Below are 20,403 nucleotides of genomic sequence, written 5' to 3'. Positions count from 1 at the left end.
GCACTGTTGCGACCTTGGCTGTTGCTTCCGATTCTGGCCTTCGGATTCCTCATTACGGAAGTGGGAAAGGAGATGGGTGTTGTTAAGTATCTTCGCAGCTGAGAGTCCTTAGTTCCACGGCTCTACCCGGCATGGAAACAGCTCTGAGGGAGGGTCCCTCTCTCCTCCTCCTCTGGGCAGCTCTGTTGGAAGTGTTTACGCCTGATTATCAAGGGCAGTTTCATGGGCATTTGAGCAGGACAATGATAAACTTGTGGCCTGATGCCACTGACTAATAGAGCAAAGCTGCTTCCCCACTCCACGCCTCAGTTTCCCCACTCGATTCAGCGGAAACAATGACCTCTCTGAGCTCCGTGCTACAGTGAGTCAGGGTTAATTAGCATTAGTCACAGACTTTGGAATCCTCACAAGAGAAGAGTCATCTTCTGGGTCTGGGTTGCACTTGTGGCCACGATGACACACCACTCTGGTGAGTGTCCCTGTGAATATGTCTTCAAAGCTTCATTAGTGGCTTCCTAACTTTGTGGGTTGGCTCTGGAGTGACCCAGTCCCCAGTACTGGTGCTGTGACAGCATGAGTGTGACACCTCAGAAGGGCTGCCACGTGTGTGCCCTTGTGGCTGCCAATGGCTTACTGTCCCCTGGGTTTCCTCTTGCAGCTGAATTCCCATTCAGTCTGTTTCTTGTCCTTGCTACCCTTGCCTCTGATCCCGGACACAGGGTTCTAACCCAGACCTATTTTTTTTCCGCCTTTGATGGAAACCTCAACAAACATCTATTCTCTCCATTTCTCTCCCTACTGACTGCCTCAGTGCTTTCAGTCTAGCTCAAGAACCTATGGTAGAAACAAGGTGGCTTCAGCCTTCAAGGAATGGTAAATTTGGTTGGGAGAGCAGACCTGTAACAATATAAGGACAAAATAATAATGATGCTGAAAATGAGAATGAACCACCTGAAAAAGTAAGTGCTGTACTGTCCGCCAATGTTGATCTGCTAGAGATTAGTATAAAACGAGGAGGCAGGTCTGCAGCCATGCTACCCTGAACAAGCCCGATCTCATCTGATCTCAGAAGCTAAGCAGGGTCAGGCCTGGCTAGGACTTGGATGGGAGACCACCTAGGAAGACTAGGTGCTGTAGTCGTAAAAAATAAAAAAATAAGGGATTGTAAGTTCACAAGGTCCTTGCAATCTGTGAGGTCAACCAAGGGTTGCCTTGCCTGAAAAATAAAAAAAATAAAATAAAATGAGTAGGAGAGGTTTGTCTTGGCCCTGCAATTCCAGCAAAGTAAGGAAGTCAGATGTGGAGCATGGCAGCCACCTAGTGGCTCTAGCAGGCACTACCGCATTACTGCTTGACCACAAATAAGGCCACACCGGATTCTTGACTCTCAAGCAGGCTAGTGACTTCGGCTCTATAAACTGTGAAAAATGATAGCCCGTATGAACTAGTCAGCTACAAAGAGTGTTTTCTTATATATTTGTTTGCATATGAAATATTCGCCCAAACTAGGCAATACATTATTTGGCAACTTTCAAGGTAAAACTTTATTATTATTCTATCTTAATGTCACTCAGTGCTGTTACTTTCATCGTTTCTCATTTACCTTACACCAAAGGCATACAAAAAGAGTAGGAGAAACAATGAAGTATAAAACTTTTAAATACTGGGGATGGAAGGAAAGTAGTTACCAGAACTTTGCTAGGCCACAGACTACTGGTTATAGAATTATAAAGACTAAAGAGACAATTTTAAAAATTTCATTGCACAAACAGTAGAGACAATAAAAAACTCCAAAGAAAATTATATATCCTCATATTGATACCTCGACTTTTTGCTTCCTTCTAGTCACAGGTATGTAAATCACGGAGGAGGTATTATGCCCTCACATTGTTTTTCATGTATGTCACAACTTTCCACAATGTGACAGAATCATTACATTTATTGTTTTAAGTGTTTATAGTCCACTAGTTTATATTCTATGTCGTTAATCACTCTCCAATTGTTAATGTTTAGGTTATTTTCGATTTAAGTATCCATGTATTAAACATCTTCATGTATATCTTCTCCTCTTTTGAACTCTATTCTTAGTTAGGAGGCAGTCAGTATAGTGCTAGGAGCACAGGTTTGGAGGCAGACGGCCTGAGTTTTGAATGCTGGCCTTCTTGCGTGCCAGTTGCATGACCCTGAGCAAAATATTCATCTTAGGCCTTAGTTTTATCATTTGTAAAAGAGATAGTAATTTTACCTACATCACAGGATTGTCAAGAGGCTTAAGTGAGGTAAAATACATAATGTTTAGAATAGTCCTTGGTCAATAGTGTGTACTTGCAATGGCAGCTATTTGTAGTAGTGGCAAAAGCAATTTTCAGGGGTTCTCCTGTGAAGAATTGTCCCTCCTCTCCCTCATGTCTAAGAGACAGACTCCCACTGCAGCCTTTGCTTCACTGTCCCTTCAAAATGGCTTGAAATCCACCCCGCCACCCAGGTCCTCTTATGTGTGTTTCTTTCTCCTTTGGTTCTAGTTAGGCTGGACAAGACCGGCTAGGAAATGGACATGGAGGCTAAAAATGATTGTCTTGCTTCTGTGACCTTGGTTTCCTCATGAGAACGATGAGGGCCCTGTTGGTGAATCTGGGATTCCTTCCAAGTCTGACATTTTGTTCTTACTTATACCCTCTTGAGGGCTGTTACTGACCTACTGTGGGAAACGGTCCATTTTATTCCACGTCTACCTACTGGGGTAGTGATAGGTAGCTGGTAGAATGAGGACTGAAAGCTGAAAAGTATTTTATTAAAATGGCCTAAATCTTTGGGTAATCTCTGGAGAAAGCGCCAAGTCTCCATGGCCTACCAGTCCTCCCCAGAGACCTTTGTACAAACTTTGTTCCCCTTTCCCTCTCTTCCTAATTAGCTACAGCTACGTGATGGTCGGTTCAACCAGAGAGGTACTGTGGAAAGAAAGTCATAACCACCACCACCACCACGTTAGCCAAAGAGCAATGAGAGAAAAGAGAGCAGAGGATAAAGCTGGAATAAATGGTCTCTAATTAAAGGGCTCAGATGAAGCCTTCACTTCTGAGGGCATGGGTCAACCGACCCAGATAACAGCTACATAAAGCCAAAGAAAACCCAGAATAGGAATAAAACTAAAAATAGCAAGGAAAACTGAGGAGGAGGAAGTGTTTGTACTTTTGCTGTTGGTCAAGCTGTACACGCAGCTGTTTCTGTAGCTGAGATGAAAGAGGGTGGAAAGGATTTAAAAGCTGGCTCTGAGGCAGCCATAACTGTTTTGAAAATTTGATGAGTAAATGAGGAAAGCCCCCAAAGAGAATATTCTAGCTGCTAAGTCTATTAAAGTTGGCTACATTTTAAAAAGAGCCAGGCAAAAGACTCATTTCTGGATACCAGTATTCCATGAGCAACTACAAGGTATTTCTGCTGTGAGAGGCAGATTTTGACTTTGTGCTTAGGAAAGGAAGATCGTAGAATCACCACGTTGAAAGATATTCCCAGCTGCATTATAATGGAAAAACCAGAAGGCTGAGAAACATGGATTAAGTGTAGCTCGGCCACATTCTATCTGTGACGGAGCTCATTATTAAGTGTCTTTGAGCTTCAGTCTTTCCCTCTGTAAAAACAAAATTGACTTAGATGAAAAATGCAACCTTTGTAAAAACAAAATACAGAATCCCAGAGGCCTTAGTAGAGAAAAACAGTAAAAGGAGAATCTGAAGGGTGGGAAGACTGGCCAGCCTAGGGAGTCTTAACAGTCTTGAAGAGCAGGGGTCTTCGAGATACCACCACCTGCCCTGACACTGGGACCGAGACTGCAAAAGAAGATTCTGATGTAGGTGGTAAAGAGGAAGGTGTTGAAAGTTCTATTTACCGGCAAGAGAGAATTAACACAGATGTTATATTTTATCCCTATATCCCTATGCAAGTGGGAAAATTCTTTAGGGTGATGATTTATCCCTATGCAAGTGGGAAAATTCTTTAGGGTGATGATTTATAACACTATCTTTGTGAATACTAAAGTAGCAAAAGTGAAATTTTAGGCATTTTTTAAAAAGACCCAAAAAAAAAACCAATTTTTTTTTTTTCAAATAAAGAATAAAGTAGGAAAAGTGGGTTCTTAGAAAGGCCAAACCAAAAACTTTGGAATGAATAATAGCCTAGGGCTGAAATGATGTCCCAGTACGTGGAAAAGAACAGATGCGCTGGGAACAAAGTTCATGAGCTCAATCCTATCTGTAGTGTCAGGATTCTCCAGAGAAATAGAACAATAGACTATGGATAGACACACAGAAAGATTTATCACGGGAATTGGCTTACATAATTGGAGTCTGAGAGGTCCCATTATCTGCCTTATGCACGTTGAAGTCCGAGGGAAGCTAGAGGTATATAGTTCCAGTCCAAGTCTGAAGGCCTGGGAACCAGGAGCTCCGATGTCTAAGGACGGATATCCCAGCTCAAGCAAAGAGCAAACTTGCACTTCCTTCATCTTGTTCTATTCAGGCCTTCATTGGATTGCGTGATGCTGGCTCACATGTGTGAGGGCCATCTTCTTTACCCAGTTCATCTATTCAAATGCTAACTTCTTCCTGAAACACCCTTACAGGCACATCCAGAAAAAATGTTTACCAGCTACCTGGGCATCCCTTGGCATCCCCATCTGAGAACACCATTACTGTTTGAAGGTACACTCAGTCCAGCCTCATAGCTGTCACCAGAAACTGACAGGCAGCCTGAAGCCCTCAGGCATGCGATTACGCAGGCTGGCGTTAAGATCCTTGCGAGAAGACAGCATTGTTGATGGGTTCCCTCCACGCGGCTCTATAGATTCTGACATTTGAAACAATAGTCCTCGATTTCAACACACTGACTCCTCCTCTCCTGACCTCTAGAACTCCACTTCTAGACAGATACTGAACTCAAGGTGTTGAAAATATAACTATTGTCCTCATTCTCCACCTGATTCTCTGTCTTGTTTAGGCCACAAACCTCAGGGTCATCATGGAGTCCTCCCCTTTCTCATGCCCAAACAGATCATGTTGACGTCGTCACTGACATTTCTATCAATCATCTATCTTCCCTGCCATCACACCTCTCTTAAGAGCCTCCCAGCCTCCCCAATGCATGCTATGCACAGACACCAGAATTATCTTCCTAAGCACAAATGTCATTTCCCTGCTCAAAAATTCTTCAACAGCTTCCCTTTTCCCACAGAATCAAGACCAAAGTCCTCAGTATAACATGCAAGACTCCAACCTGGCCCAACTTCTATCCTCTCCAAATGCCTCTCTTTTATTAAGTGTCTACCATGTGTCAGGCAGTTTTAAGGGTTGAGACAGAAAGTCCATGTTTTCATGGAGCCCATATCTCCCATGTCTCCAAGCTCATATCTACACCTTCCTCAACATTCTCTCCAGTCTCATACATGAGAATTACCTTCTTTTATCCTAGAGTATTCAACATTCTGTCTTGTGCAACATTTGCGTATAATTGTGTCTTCCAGCCTGGACTATCAACTTCTTGAGGGCCGAAACCAGGTGGTCACTTATCTTTGCATTGCGTGAGGGCTTGCACAGGGCCTCATATCTGGAAGACTGTTTCTTTTTTTTTTTTGGAAGACTGTTTCTTGAATTACAGCAAGTCTATCCAAATCTGCTTCCATTTATAGTTTTAAAAACACAAAAACACAAAAACTTGTAGAGCTTTGCCTATTTTAAAGAAACGTGAAGTTTTTTTTTGGAGAGATGTAGATTAAAAATTGTAGTGGAAAGACTTAAAGACATACCCACATTATTATAACCTGAAACTTAGGCTTGTAGTCCATTCGAATACCTTGTGTGAATGATCCTACACCACCCCTTAAAAAGATTGTGAACTAGAGACTATGAACTCTAGAGGGCAGACTTCAAACTCACTCAGTCACCAGATGGCTTCCCAATCCTTGAAAAGGTCTCATCGCTGTAAACATTAGAGAACTGCCATTAGTCAACTTCTTAAGGGACCATGGAGACCAGCAATGAACAGCCAAGCCAACTGCCACTGCCAAAGGCAAAAGAGCAACCTCTGGAAGAATCATCTGGAAGCAGCTTCGGCTGGCCTCATCCACTGATAGAGGCTTGATTTAGGAGAGAGAGCAACACTCTCGACCCTTTAAAAAGTCAGGATTGGAAATGAAAAATTTTAAATCTGACATGTGAAAATAAAAGTGACTCTTCAGACCGAAGAGATTTATGCAACCCATGATCTTGAAGAGGGCCCTGGTTTGGATGAATCGAATATAAAAAACAGTTTGGGAATAATCAGGCATTTTTGACATGGACTGGGTATTAGATGATATTAAGGCATTATCAATTCTTGTTGGGTGTAGTATGTAGAAAAAATGTTCTATTTTTTAGAGATGTAAACTAAAGTTTAGCACGAGTAGAATATTATGTCTATTATTTTCTTTAAAATAGTTCAGTATAAATGGAGTTATAAAACCGACCAACTACAAAAATATGCCACTTCAGAGAGTAACTACTTTCTAGCCTTCATGGTCACTTTATCAGCGGGCTGTCTTGTTTAGATGGGTCAGGTCACCTTCACCATGGAGACTGATGCTCACCACCAGCGGCAAATGCCTAGGGGAGCCCCACTCAGGGGAGCTGTGCATTAGACGATGCACAGATAGGGGTCTCTTCTGAAGGGCCTTCCTCCCCTTGTGATAGTCATTTACTCTGTTATTATCAAAGTGAGGAGAGAAAATGATCAACTTATCATTCACTACAACACATGAGAAGATTCCTGCTGACATAATGAACACCATCTTGGCTCTGGCTTAGGAATACCTCTTTGACTAGAAACACAAATAAATTTTAAGCTTTGTAGCCAAGTGAAAAACTAAAATTTTGACTGTCTGCTGCTCCACTGAAGTTTTCTTGGTCTCTGCTCAGTCTCAGTCCCAGAAGGCAAGGGGGAAAACAGTTCTCCAGCAGCAAGAATTTTAACAAAAATTTTATTAACACATGTCATATTCCTGGGATATGAGTCCTTAAAACACTTCTCCACATTAAAGACACTAAAAGCGCTCAAGTCCTTGGTCCTCCGTCTAGTCTCATAACCGGACACTCCTTTAACAGAACCAGGCTTGCTGTGTCTCACCCTGTCCATTCCTGTGTGGGAACAGGTTTCTCCTCTGTCAGATGCAGACGGTGACATTCACTGCCTTTGACTGCCTTTGAAAGCGCAGGGGCTCCTTATGATTAAGCCAGAACGGAGATAAGCTGATCAAAAGGGAATTCGGACTTTATTTTTCAAAGCCACTCATTTTACTTCTCTCCAGAAAAGGCTGAAGTATCTTCAGGATGAGCATAAAGATTCCCACTGCCGGAATATTCGGAATACCTTCCTTGATTTCTCAGACAGGCTCTAAAGGGAGAAAAGCTCATTATTAGAGATTAAATTCTTTTATATAGACAAAAGATATATAACAGCTTTAAGGCTTGGTCTGTAAATTTCTCCTACAATGATCTAGATATGTCTAGAATTGAGTAAAACAAGTTAATTTTATATAGTGCTATACATAATATGCTTAAAGCCAGACTAACTATCAAGAAGCTTGTGTTCTACTGTTAGATTCCTGCTAGTACACTCTGAGCCGCGAAAATCCGGCTCATGTCCTCCCTCCAAGTATCCGTATCTGTCCTTACCTTTGTATGTGAGGATGACACTTCTGACACACCATAGTGTGGCAACATTTTACGCTGGCTTCTCATCTGTGATGCTGAATTGGCCCTGGTTCATTATTTCTTGTAAACAAGGACTCACATTTATGTGATGCCTCACTGAGGTTAACAGTATAATCCAAGGCCAAGAAATAAAACTAAATGACCCTTAAGAGTTTAAATTATGACCTTGGCCTTCTCAGCTTCATGTATTAGCCAGTCGAGCTAATAATAGGAAGAATCTCACTGCCACTTGATCATGCCTGTGAAGTGATCTGAGATTCTGAAAAATGGTGTTACAGGGCGACAAAACAATTCACTAAAAGATAAACATTCTCAGTAAGTCAGAACACTTGGTTTCCTCTGCCTTTGAGAGTCACAGTAAAGAGCCCAGGGTCTCAGTGAGAGCACAAATAACATCCAAAAGGATAATTCACTAAGTTACCTCCGTTTCTGACATAAGACGACATTTTCACTGTTTTCTTATCCTCTTTGTGGATGTCTCAATAAAATAAAGGCTCAGGAGGGAAAAATTTGAGCTCCTACTAGTGACTGAGGGCAATTCAGTTAGTAAAGTAACAAAGTTGAAACAAACTTAAGATGAAAAATAGTATAAACTTTTTTCTAACATCAAGATCCTTTACCACAGCCTCATTAAGCTTTGTACTTCCCAGTCATAGCAGCTGTGGGAAGGTTAAAAGACAAGCTACTAAAAAAGATTTTAAAAGTCCTGGAATGCAGGGCTAATTATAAGACCTACTTTTCCCATTACAAAAAAAAAAAAAAAGTACTGTGGCGTTTCTTGTTAGTGATGACAGTGACAGAGAGGAGTTAATAAAAACTGTCAGTACACTATTTCAAGAGGCTCTAGGCAGAGAGGATTTATGTGCAAAGATAGATCTAATCTCTCTAATTTGAGAGGTGGGTCAAACATCTGTCTTCAGATAGTTTTATGTATTTGCAAGTTTTCAAGTTGGAAAATGCAGATTTTTTTCTGCAAAAAATCTTGGAAAACCTTTATCTATATATTTATTCAGAGTACGAATGTACACTCTTGGGGTTTTAGCATCACTGTAGTTCCATGAATCTGGGAATGCTTCTTATAAACATCTGCTGTTGAGTATTTTTTAACTTTATCCTTGGAGGGAACAGAGGTCAAAAATGATTATATTTATACCAGGCAGGCTATGAGGCAACTTAGAGAATGAGCCAACAAAAGAAAGAGAACCCAGCTTTCACGACTCCTTAATGCTCACCCTATCACTTCTAGCCTTTACACAGAGAGAACATTTGACTTGTTTTCTCAGCTGTCAGGATGGATTGGCATTTCCCCACATTTGTAACTAGCAGCGGTCATCGCTGCAATAGTTAGCTGAGGATCAACGCACAAGTCTGGGGCTGCATCACAGAGCAGCCCACCGTGAGGAATGAAGTTGTAAGGTTGGTGTCAGAGCACAGACAGTTAACTGGCCAGACTCCAAATGTAAGTTACAACAACTGATGGAAAAAGCAGCTGTTCTGCAACATGAGGCCAGAACAGCTGCCTATTCATCTTTCTATTTCTCTACTCCTTTTTCTCTGAGTCATTTTAGTTGAAGAGAGAAAGGATTTATCAGAATTTGATGGAATGTCATGTGCTGAACTGCAGAGACACTGAACCAATTCCAGGCCTGTTCTCTAGGATGAAATCGGACTGAGTCTAACTTGACTCGTGAAAGCTGAGGGCAGGCAGGGCGCTAATTATAGGACCGGGCCCTGCTCCTCATCCTATAAACAGCAAGCGCTGCACACGATCAGGATGACGGCTTATCTCACCATGGAGTCTGTTTCCGCTGGCTGGTTAGACTGTTTGTGGGCCAAGAGGATGCTCAGCACTGACTTCCAGCCCGCTTCTGCAGGCGTGCTGGCAGCTACCTCAGTTTCACCATTCTCCCTGATTTCCTTGCCAAGTGTGATATTCACCCAGGGGCACCAGTCTCTGTGCTGAGAGGTGGGATCGAAGAAGCTTCGGGAGGATGTGTCCTGAGGGAGGAGGGGGAGAAAGAGTGTTAACGCAGGGCAGGCGCTCCGTGACTTCGGAGAGGCGTCAAGTCCACACTCAGAGCGCCCCTGTTTCTAGTTTTACGCTCTCCTTTAAGCTTTGCCTATGCATTACCTGCTTGCTTTTCAAATTCACTCCCTTCATGTCAAACAAACCCCACCTTCTCAGGTCTGTCCTCCCATCTCATTGCTGTCCTATGTGCTTCAAGTGTTTATCGCCTCTCTAGGATCCATCCCGAAGAAACGAACGACAAAACCCTGCACTGCTTTCCGTTTGGTCACCCAACCATCTCATCTTCAGATTTATACACACAATCTACTTATGGCCACAGGCCCAGGGACGGGCTCGTGCCCGCTTCTCCACCCTTCACGGTGGGCTCGGTGACTTCCACACGTGCAGGCGGACTCACCGAGCTGCTGGAAGAGCAGAGGCGAGCTCGTTTGGCTCTCCGGAGAGGACTAGATGGCACCTCCAGGCCGGCCGTGTCTCCTGTTCCCATGCTTCGGGTCACCGGGCGGGTTCTGGTGGTGGGACTAGCAGCCTCTGGCTCAGGACGGTCAACAGGACTGGAAGAGTCCCCGCTCCGGGTTCGGGAGAAGATGGGAGCTGGGCTCCTCTCAGCCTGAAGGAAAGAAGAGGTAACAAAAGTATGCAGTGTTATTAATGACTGTGGCCAGAAGAAATAGTTCCAGAAGCACGTGAAAGTCAGTATTTCATAGTTTAAACTCTAATAATTTAGTTTTTGAGCTATCTATATAACTCAACTCTTCAAAGAATATTAGACTTCTATACAAAATAATAAATTTAGCTTTTCCATTGTAATTGGTGAATAAAACCACTACATGGTATTCCGATCAATGTGGTTAGAAGCGAAGCCTACCCACCTAAGCTAGTTTCCAACTTTTCCACCAACAACACTTTTGGCAAGAATGCTGGTTTTTAAAACATCCACTCCAAACAAGCCAATTAAGTCTATACCTGCTCCGAGCCTGGGGAAAACGTGGCATCCTGGCTCCGAGTCATCATCCTCCGAGGAGACTCGGGCACCAAAAGGAAGCGCTCTGGCCGCCCGTCAGGGCCTGGGATGGGGGAGCTGGTCAGGCCAAAGGACGAATCCAGGTCGGCCATGGATGACTCAAGCTGCTGGAAGCCCCAGAGCCCAACCTTCCTCATGCACTGTGAACATGTTATCAGAGAGAGCTGCATGGGCTCCAAGGAAGAACTAGGTAAGAACAGAAAAGAAAGTACGTTTTCTCAAAGGGTAACATTTCCAAGGAACTAAGTGTAATGCTTTATCTCACCAAACAGATCTCTACAACAGCCCAGTGACTGGGAACCGCAGCTTCTCAGGAACGCTGTCCTCTGATCTCAGGACCCCAACTTCAGCATCTGTCACTTATTTTTATAGAAATATCTAGGGGCCTTGGTATGCTCTTCTGTGGCAAGACTATTCAAAGGTTATATTTTACAAATTTCCCTGTCTCACTTAAAACTTTTTCCCTTTTAAATGAAAATTATTCCTTAATCTACCATAAAAAACAAAGTAAATCAGGATTGGTTCTGATAGCCTTCTATCTCAGAGGCGCTCTATGCCTAATCCAGCACCTGGCATGGAAACACCAACATGGGGGCCCAGAAGACTCCAGCTGGCATTTCCTCTGGTAGTTTATATCAATTGAACTGATTTTTCTTCCTTTCTGAGAATAGGAAGGGGCTTCACTGTTTATGGGAACACAAATTCCCAACTAGGAAGCGACAGTAAAAGAAACAAAGTGCAAGTGTGTTCAGGAATTCCTGTGTTCTAATTCTGGTTTTGTCACTGATTCTTACCGCCCACACTCCATCTTCAGTTTCTCTTTGTCTCTGTTTGTCTCACAGGAAACACCATGTGATCTCTAAATACTATTAGTGACTAATATATATGGGTGTATAATACCGTAGTTCATGTCCCCAGGCAAATCTGCTGACTAACCTACACGCCCAGCCACAAACAGAGAGAATACAGGCAGTGACGTGGACTTGAATATCTGCGCCTAATTTGGTGGCAGTTTTTCTTTCATCAGTTTGGTGATCAAGTTCATCTTCAAGCAGGTGCAGGAGAAGACTGATCTTGTCTTCTGTCAAGCTCTACAAAGGAACCAAGGTAAAAAGCTAAAAGTTTCAACCACCAAGAAAAGAAAAGTTATATATACCTATGTATCTAGATAATACAAGGCAAAAATCATGACAGAAATGACAGGCATGAAAATAGTTTCTTCATTAAAGAACACTTCCTTCTAGGCCTAAGCTAAGATATCACACAGTCTTTCTGAATTGCCCTGGATCTGCTGACTGAGAGAGGTAGCAGTTTTCCTGGAATTACCATACCTTTTCTTAGTACTAACTTGTTTTCAATTTACCAATTGCAGACTTTCTCTGAAATTGTAAACTTCAAACCCAAATAATGAAAATAGGTTATTGTTTATATCTTGGCCTGACACTGAATTCACTTTTTAATTAAACAATAGAGCCTGCCAGAGTCTTTATTTTTGATCTAAGAATATTAAAGAACTAAGAAAGGGTGAAAAAAAGTTGCCTTGGCTAGGGACCGGGTGAAATTTATAACAAGCATCAGAGGTTAATAGTTTGGTGCTAAAACCCATAACTGCCTCTCGGCCTGAAGCAGCAAAATAACAGCTTGTATTTCACACAGTAAAGCTTGTTTTCACAAGTACCTATTAGGTGATGAAATGGGACAGTCAACACTCAAAGTACAGATGGGCCAGAGCATTTCAAAATTTCTATTCATAAAAGAAGAGGGAGTTTATAACTCTCACCTCTAGCACTTCTTTGGGAAATGGTATGCAATAAACCACATGAAGTGACATTTTAGCATTTTCTGTGAAATATTTAAATAACAAATCAGGATAAAATTGAACTTACACCATTTAGAGAATTATATCTGAAAGTTTAACTGCAATGCATTTCCTTAAATTAAACCCTCAACAGTCACCTTTCTGGCAGAAACTGAAAAAGGTCAGTTGAGAGACAAACTAGTAGTTCTCTTCATAGAAATCTGCATCCTCTTGTCATTAAATGTTTCATATACAAATGCTGGTGATAACAGGAGCTAGTCAAAAAAACTCACCATAATTTTCAAGTCCTCTGGCTTCAGGGAAGGAAGCTGGAGGTCCAAGTGACAAAGGCTTTGAAAACGATCTAGGAATTCGCTAATGAGAACAGCAGGCTCATCCAAGGGTAACATCCCAAATCGATCTGTGGAAAAAATAAACTGGAAGATTATATTGGCGTAAATTGTTAAATAAAAAAGTATTAAATCAACAGGGGATATGTGCGATTGATAAGACATTTGATGCTAGTAAGAAATTACTGACTTTTTGATGGGGCTTTGATGATACTTTTGTGATTATGTCTAAAAAGCTGAGTCTCAGGGAAGGTTTCTCAGAAGCAGTCAGGTCTTAGCTGAATTTGAAAGATCAACAACAGTGTCAAAGCAAAGACTCAAAGGATGGTGCATTTGGGGAATTCTAGTTTCACAGGACTGGGACACAGGAAGCCTGGAAGCGGAGTGGCAGGAGAGCAAGTCAAAGTGTAGGCAGCGGCCAGGCCATGACTTTATTAATGTATGTGATGAGAAACTGCTGGAAAAAAATTTTTTTAAGCAGAAAGTGATATTCTAGATAACATGCATCAGTTTGGAGTAGAGACTGTAAGGCGTCAGTCTGCATGCAAAGAAATAAGCTTGGCAGACGTTAAAGAGATATAAAGTAATAATCTCTGTAAAACACCAGCGGAATGACGACGGAGATTAGGTGCATCGATCACACAAAACTCAGTTATCAATGAAACCTCCTTAAAAAAATTGAGTGGAATAATATACAGCATTAAATAGAGAAAATGAATATAAACTCATGATATTAAATAGAAATGTAGTACAAATATGGCTTCACGTGTACAAATATGTCAAAACTTATGACATTGTATACCTAAATATGTGCATTTTTGTGTCAATTATACCTCAATAAGGCTGCTTAAAAAATTTTTCCCACTTTTGTTATTAAAAGGGGCCTGAAAGCAGTAACAGCAGCACTTTTATCTACCACTTATTGTATCATTAGCGACTAGACTTTGACCTGTAATATCATTAAATATTATCAAACTATTTAAAGTTGTTGCAAGCAACCAAATATGTCAAAACACTTCACCAATTTAAAAAGATGCACCATTATACAAGAAAAGTTGGGTTATAAAAATCGAAAATCCCCATCTGATCTCGGAAGCTAAGCAGGGTCAGGCTTGGTTAGTACTTGGATGGAGACCACCTAGGAAGACCAGGTGCTGTAGGCGTGAAAAATAAATAAAATAAAAAATAAGGGATTGTAAGCTGACAAGGTCTTTGCAATCTGTGAGGTCAACCAAGGGTTGCCTCACCTAAAAAAAAAGAAAAAAAGAAAAAAAAATCTAAAATCAATGGGAAAGATATGGACTTTAAAAAACGAAGTGAGGTTTAACAATAAAAAATTATGTTCTGATGACCAGTGGCTCAAGTTTGACATAACCTGGAAGAAATCAGGTTCCGACACCTTTCTGATTATCTTCTAATTTGGAGTTTGGCCTAATTGCCACAATCTTAAGAAAGTACTAGTAAAAACTTATGCAGGTAAAAGAGTACACAGAGAAGAAATTAAACTCATGAAAATGTTTTAACATAAGTTTAAATATGTTTTATAATTAACATGTGAAGATTTTGTATATTTTAGTATTTGGCCAAAACAATTAGTTGTAGTAAATTAGTAATTGTAATTTAAAATGTTTAATGGGATTTAATTTAGTTTGTAATTATTGGTTAATGTTAGAAAAATATTACCTTTGAATTGTATTTATTAGGCACGCTTAATAAATTTAATAAGTACTTGTGAGTGTTCCTTTCTCCACACAAATCTCTTGAATGTTAAAGAACCAAACCAAAGGATAGTATAACTGGAAGGTCATATTTGATCTATTTAAAAAGCAGAAAGATATAGAACCTGATGGTGATAATAGGGAAAGACTTCTAAGCTGACTTCCAGGTTTCTGGCTAGGATAACTGGAGGAGGTCAGCGCTATTTACCAAGATGGAGAAAATGTTAGAGAAACAAGTTTTAAGTATCAGATGGAGAATTCCATTTTCTTTGTGTTGAGTTCTAGGTACCTGCAAGATATTAAGTAGAAATGTGTAGAAGGTAGTTCGAAATATAAATTAAGGTCAAAAGAAAGATCTGGATAGGAGTTGGAGGTTTCCAAGTAGGTGGTAGCTGCAGTTATGAACGGAGTCAAGAAAGTGGTGTTGAGAACCACCAACGAAGCTCTAGGCAGACTCTTAAAAACTTAGGCTGAGCACACTGGCCCTAGATGAATTCATATCCTCATAGGACTGAGTTTTGTTGTACTACACAATGAAATAGCTCAGCCGACTGTAGGAAATCCTGTTATACAGTCATTTTCACTTTAAAAATGTTATTTCTTAATAATCTCTTTCCTATCACCTTTACATTTATTAGGAGATGGCGCTCTGTGGTCACTTTCAACCCAATTTTTCCTCTTAGTGGTCATTCATGGAATATTCCAGGGCATCAGTGACCCTGGAACTAGCCTGAGCTGTCCTACTGAAAAAATATACCTGCATGGCACTGATCTGGGGTCAAGCATGAAATATATGGAATGATAATGTTGCTTTGTAACCATGAGCCCCAAGAGCTCTGTGCCTGGTCTTAGTGAGCCTCGCAGAGGACTCTGCTGCTGAGGCTGGTTACAGAGCAGGAATATCCCTATGTGACCAGCAAAATATAAAAAGATCTCACTTGAGACTACATTTTCGGCTCCCTTGTTCTACAGCGTTTCATGCACACATCAATGGTTCTTGATTCAAGAGAGTGCCCTGTACAGTCTGGCTGATGCAGACCACTGTGGGGCAGTCTTTGACTGCGATGACACCTTTACTCAGATGTTGTTATAGTGTGTCGTTTTACTGTAATAAACTGCAGATCTGTAATTACTGTTATTTGAGGTTCCGTGACTCTTTAGCAACCGTTTAACTGCTACTAGTGCCATTATTGCACCAAAGGAAGCGAGGGTAGAACACGGGGCTGCCTGCTATGATAGAAAAAGCAGAGAGTTTGAAATCAGATAAAACCCTAGTTATGGCTCCTCACTAGTTGTTTTTAAGACTTCTGATTCTTAGTCTCCTCACCCCGCAAAATTAGGTTGATAATGTTTACCTCCCAGGGCTCCAGTGAGGATTAAATGGGATAATGCATGCAAGGCTAACCCTCTGGCATGTCAAATGAACTTAATAAAGTTAAGCAGTAACATAACGTGAATGAATGCAAGTCAGTTCTTCTTGAAAAGCACAAATAGAAAGGAAATACAAGAACCTCAAAGATTAGACTTTCACAAAGAAATAAACATTAGAAATGCAATGACCAAGAAGAGAGGATAAATGAGAAATCTCGGAAATGAGTACCTGGAGAGGGGCTGTCTGGCCAGAAACAGAACTTCTCGTGGGCAGCACACAAGGCTTTCTTCAGCTCGGCACATCGTTCCTTATCTGAAACCCACAAAGGTAGCAATGCCTTAAAAAAGACTATATAGATGCTAAATCCAAAGGCAAAGAGCCTTTATGAGTATAGATACAACTAAAAATAAAAAAATAAAAAAAAACTAAGAGAATTTAAAAAATACATAAAAATATTAGCAATTGCATCATCTTAATATTTCCTACATAACAAGTTCTAAATCAAGGTCCTAAGATCAATAACCAGGAGGGTACTATGCATCCTATAAGAAGGGCATTCTGAAGTGTGAGCTCTCACTAAAGCTCTCTCTTTGCCTAAGTGTAAATTTTGGAACCATAAAGTAAATAAACAGACTGTTAATTTCCCAGAGCACATGAAGTCAGGTTCACTCTAAAGTAGCTTAGGTTTTTTAAAAAGGCAATGACTAAAGCTAATAATTAGGGTGAAGACAATCACAAGTTCACCTTGTTATATATAGTAGTACACATTTTTGATCAAATAAGTCTTTTTAGAAAAACTAGTAATCTTTGAATATGGAGAAAAATATAATTTACACTTTATACTTACACCTGTCAAAATCAAAAGCTGAATGTAAACTGGCACAGAGAAAAGCTTGACAGCTGGAGCACTTGAGCATATCACACTCAACTGTGACCCAGCCATATTTTGCACAGACAAGTGGAGACAGCTCGGGCGGCTTACCTGCCCATTTCAAAGAGTATTCATGTTAAGAAAAACAACACTGCAAGTATGTTAAAATGATTAAGTCAGAAATTAAAGCTTGCACTCATTCTTTATGCATATAAGAATAAACACATTAAACTGAGGGGGGAAGCAAGAAGAAAAAGTGTTAAAACTAGGTTTAAAGCACATATCACAAAATGATGAAGGTCATCTGAGTAATAAGCAGAGGGAAAAAGTTATAAACATTTTCTCTAGTATGTCCTATGTATTTTATATGTTTCAATATTGGTGTGGAATGGCATATAGAAGCTATTCACGTCCACCTAAGATGAAACACTAGGGATTTAAAAACATTAGCGGAATGCCTAAGTAATAAGGCATGGTGAAAGCCAGATAAGCAGAAATATTTTCCACCACTCATCTATGTTCTCCTATTGTACCACATCTACTTTTTACCTTCCAAAGAATAATAAAAATAAAAATATTCTTCATTATCCCTTCTGCCCAAAATTTGATTGTTATGTACTAATGTGTGTGTGTAATCTGTGTTTTAAATAGGCTGAAAGCATCAAGAGCATCTTGACATAATTGGGGTATGAAAGTTAGAAAGTAGTAATTTCTTATGTGAATTCCCTGATTTTGATGGTTACATTATGGTTTAATAGGAGAAAGTCCTTGTTTGGAGGATATATCTGGGGATAATGAGGTATCACTTTGGCAACTTTCAAGTACTCAGAAAGTTCTTTGTAACCTTTGTGACCTTTCTGTAAGTCTACAATTGTTTTAAATTAGAAAAAAAAAATCATTCTAGTGAACAGGAAATGGCGAAAGTGATGGATGTCACTTCTGAGATTAGGTTACAAAGAGGTTAGCTTCTGTCTGGTTCTGTTTTGCTTACTCACTCTGAGGGGGAGCTAGCTGCCATGTTGTGAACTATCTCAGTGGAGAAGCCCATGTAGCAAGTAACATAGGGAGGGCTCTAGCCAACGGTCAGTACAGAACTGAAACCCTCAATCCAACAGCCACAAGGAAATGAATCCTGCCAACAACCACGTGACCTTGGAAGTGGATCCTTCCAAGATGAGTGCAGTCCCAGCCCACATCTTATTTGCAGCCTGCGAGAGACCCTGAGCCAGAGAACTCAGTTAAGTTGTAGCTGGATTCCAGATGCACAGGAACTGTGAGATACGTGATTCTTGTTTTTAGGTCATTAAGTTTTAGGGTAAGTAATAACTATAGTAATAGATAACTGATATACAGAGGAAAATCTAGAAAGAGACAGGAAGTGTAGTATAGTCTCAAAAAACATTAAGTTTGAGTGCCAAGAACTAAAAAAGGATATAGAAAATGTTTCCACTCTACTGAAGAAGGCTTCTTTGCTTGTAGATTCCAATGGAAGTTGTTCTGCTTGGGGTGATCCATTAACTGAATGGAATGTGGAAGATGTGTCCTTCCTAAAATAAAGTGGCAGAGCTGTTAGTAATCCTTTCATGGCATCACTCTGCCTAAACACTTTGTATCCAGCTTCTCTGCCCTTCATGTCATCAATCACATCACACTGGATTTTAACCATTCTAAAAATCATTTTTGTCATGTTATGCCTCTGCTTAACATTTTCAATGTTCACGATACAGTCGACCCCCTGTATCCATGGATTCTGCATCCGTGGAGTCAACGAATTGCAGATATAAAATATTCGGGAGGAAAAATGTTATGTTTTTGCTGGCATGAACTATGTAGTTAGGCCTATGATGGTTGCCACAATACTAAACATGTAGACTTTTTTTGTCATTATTCCTTGAAGAATTCAGTATAACAACTGTTTACATTGTATTTGCTATTACAAGAATTCTAGAGATGATTTAAAGTATATAGGAAGATAAGTCATACGCAAATACTACCTCATTTTATGTAAGAGACCTAAGCAAGGACTTTGATGTCTGAACGTGATCCTGGAACCAATCCCCCTCGGGTACTGAGGGACAACTGAGCTTACTAAATAGAAACCAAACTCTTCAGTCTGGCATTCAAATCTCTTTACAGTTTGGCCATACCTAAGTTACAAGCAACTTCTATCTCCACAGTACTCTACTGAACCTACATGGGCAAACTGTTCCTCTAGTTCACTCACTGCTTACCAACAATATTTTGCCTAACTTTAGTAAACACAAAATATGACTTCAGCTTCTATGCATTATTTAATATGAACCATCTTAGAAATGTAATTCTTTTAAAAGCAGAATAAACAACCTTGATAGTTCTACCTGGATCAACCCTTGATACCCACTCCTCCCCAAAGAAGTCATAATTTGAAAATTCTAATTAAAGTAAAGATCTTTAGGTAATTTCATGAAAAAAATTCAAAGAGAAAAAAACAGAAAAAACAATTCTCTTGTTTTCAGTGAAAGGCATTTCAATAGTGCCTGGAAACAGGAATACAACTATTACAACTCAAAAGAAATTTGTGTTACAGTCTCTCTCAAAGAGTTATAGAGAGCCTCAGGGAGGTGTAATTCTTGGAAAAATTCAGAGGATTCATACACTGAGATGGCAAAAAAAGACATTTTACTAACCTCTAACTGAAATTTAGCATTTCCTTCAATTATGGGTAATAAATAAAACCGTATTAGCATCAGCAGTACCTGTGAATTTGTCACCAATGGAAATTACAGATATTTTGTCAGCGCATTATAGTTGTTACACGTTTTGAAATACCGTGTATGCTTATCACTACTTCAAAATTATGGTAGCTAATAGATCTATGACTAGATCTTATTTAACTTTAATAAAGAATCATGTTACTGAATCACTTTTTCTTACTACCTTGATAACTGTATTCCTACATAATTTACTTTATACATTTAAAAATATTATTCTGAGAAGGGGTCCATGAGCTTTACCAGGCCGCCAAAGGTGTCTAGGGCTCAAAAAATATTAAGAAGCCCAACTAAGAGGTCAGTCAGGTGCGCATAGTTACAGGTCCTATTTTTTTCCTTCCCCGCCAAAACCTGACTTATGGCAAAATTCCGCCCATTGATACGAAATCCAGTACAGCCCAAGGAAATTAAGGCTGACTAAGCGTAGTAACCCCAGACTCTTTCAGATCCCAGGACAAAGCCTTATCACCCGAGTCGCCGACCCAGGGGATCCCCTACAGGCCTGTGTTCCCAGTTTGCCGGTGCCGGACCCAGGGTAGACTCGCGAACTCACGCTTCAGCGCCTCCCTCTTCCGGAGCAATCCCCTCATCTATAAGCTGACGGATTTTCTGTGGAGTCGCTTCTGGGGAGCGAGAAACAGCACCCCAATTCTTTTCAACCCCCGCGGCAAACGCAGGTCCCTCACTGGACGCCGCCATGTTGGTCCGTTGCCGAGTTGCTTCCCCGCGGGTTTGAAGGCTCAGGAACTTCC

General features: G+C 40.5%; 1 protein-coding gene and 1 pseudogene across 2 annotated transcripts; one reads left to right on the top strand and one right to left on the bottom strand.

The window, feature by feature from the left end:
* The first annotated feature begins 1,021 nt into the window (after window positions 1-1,021).
* Window positions 1,022-1,140, top strand: LOC120601300 (uncharacterized; annotated as a pseudogene).
* A 5,847-nt stretch (window positions 1,141-6,987) lies between these two features.
* On the bottom strand, window positions 6,988-20,391 carry ZC3HC1 (zinc finger C3HC-type containing 1). 2 transcript variants are annotated; one of them, XM_039860846.1, is made up of 10 exons: window positions 20,205-20,391; window positions 18,337-18,448; window positions 16,878-17,028; window positions 16,259-16,342; window positions 12,884-13,011; window positions 11,729-11,883; window positions 10,735-10,978; window positions 10,166-10,378; window positions 9,531-9,737; window positions 6,988-7,419 (listed from the first exon to the last, which is right to left on the bottom strand). In XM_039860846.1, exons 1-10 carry the CDS (start codon window positions 20,348-20,350, stop codon window positions 7,351-7,353), a joined length of 1,509 nt encoding a protein of 502 aa, XP_039716780.1. In that variant the 5' UTR covers window positions 20,351-20,391; the 3' UTR covers window positions 6,988-7,350. The 2 variants fall into 2 exon arrangements, with proteins under 2 accessions (XP_039716780.1, XP_039716781.1); XM_039860847.1 differs by having other exon boundaries at window positions 17,013-17,028.
* Between the last annotated feature and the right edge of the window lie 12 nt (window positions 20,392-20,403).

The sequence above is a fragment of the Pteropus medius genome, unplaced genomic scaffold (assembly GCF_902729225.1).
Source record: "Pteropus medius unplaced genomic scaffold, Ma_sr-lr_union100, whole genome shotgun sequence".
NCBI lineage: Eukaryota > Metazoa > Chordata > Mammalia > Chiroptera > Pteropodidae > Pteropus > Pteropus medius.
Note: the sequence above shows the minus strand (reverse complement) of the source record. Positions and strands in the feature narration are given on the sequence as shown.

Bases quoted from the DNA above. Each gene is read 5' to 3' on its own strand.
- ZC3HC1 (XM_039860846.1), bottom strand. From the start codon at position 20,350: ATGGCGGCGTCCAGTGAGGGACCTGCGTTTGCCGCGGGGGTTGAAAAG. The intron at 11,884-12,883 runs GTGAGTTTTTTT...GTTCCTTTGTAG, and splicing joins CAGAGGACTTGAAAATTATG to AGCTTGACAGAAGACAAGAT. The intron at 9,738-10,165 runs GTGAGTCCGCCT...CTCCTCCCTCAG, and splicing joins TCTGCTCTTCCAGCAGCTCG to GACACATCCTCCCGAAGCTT.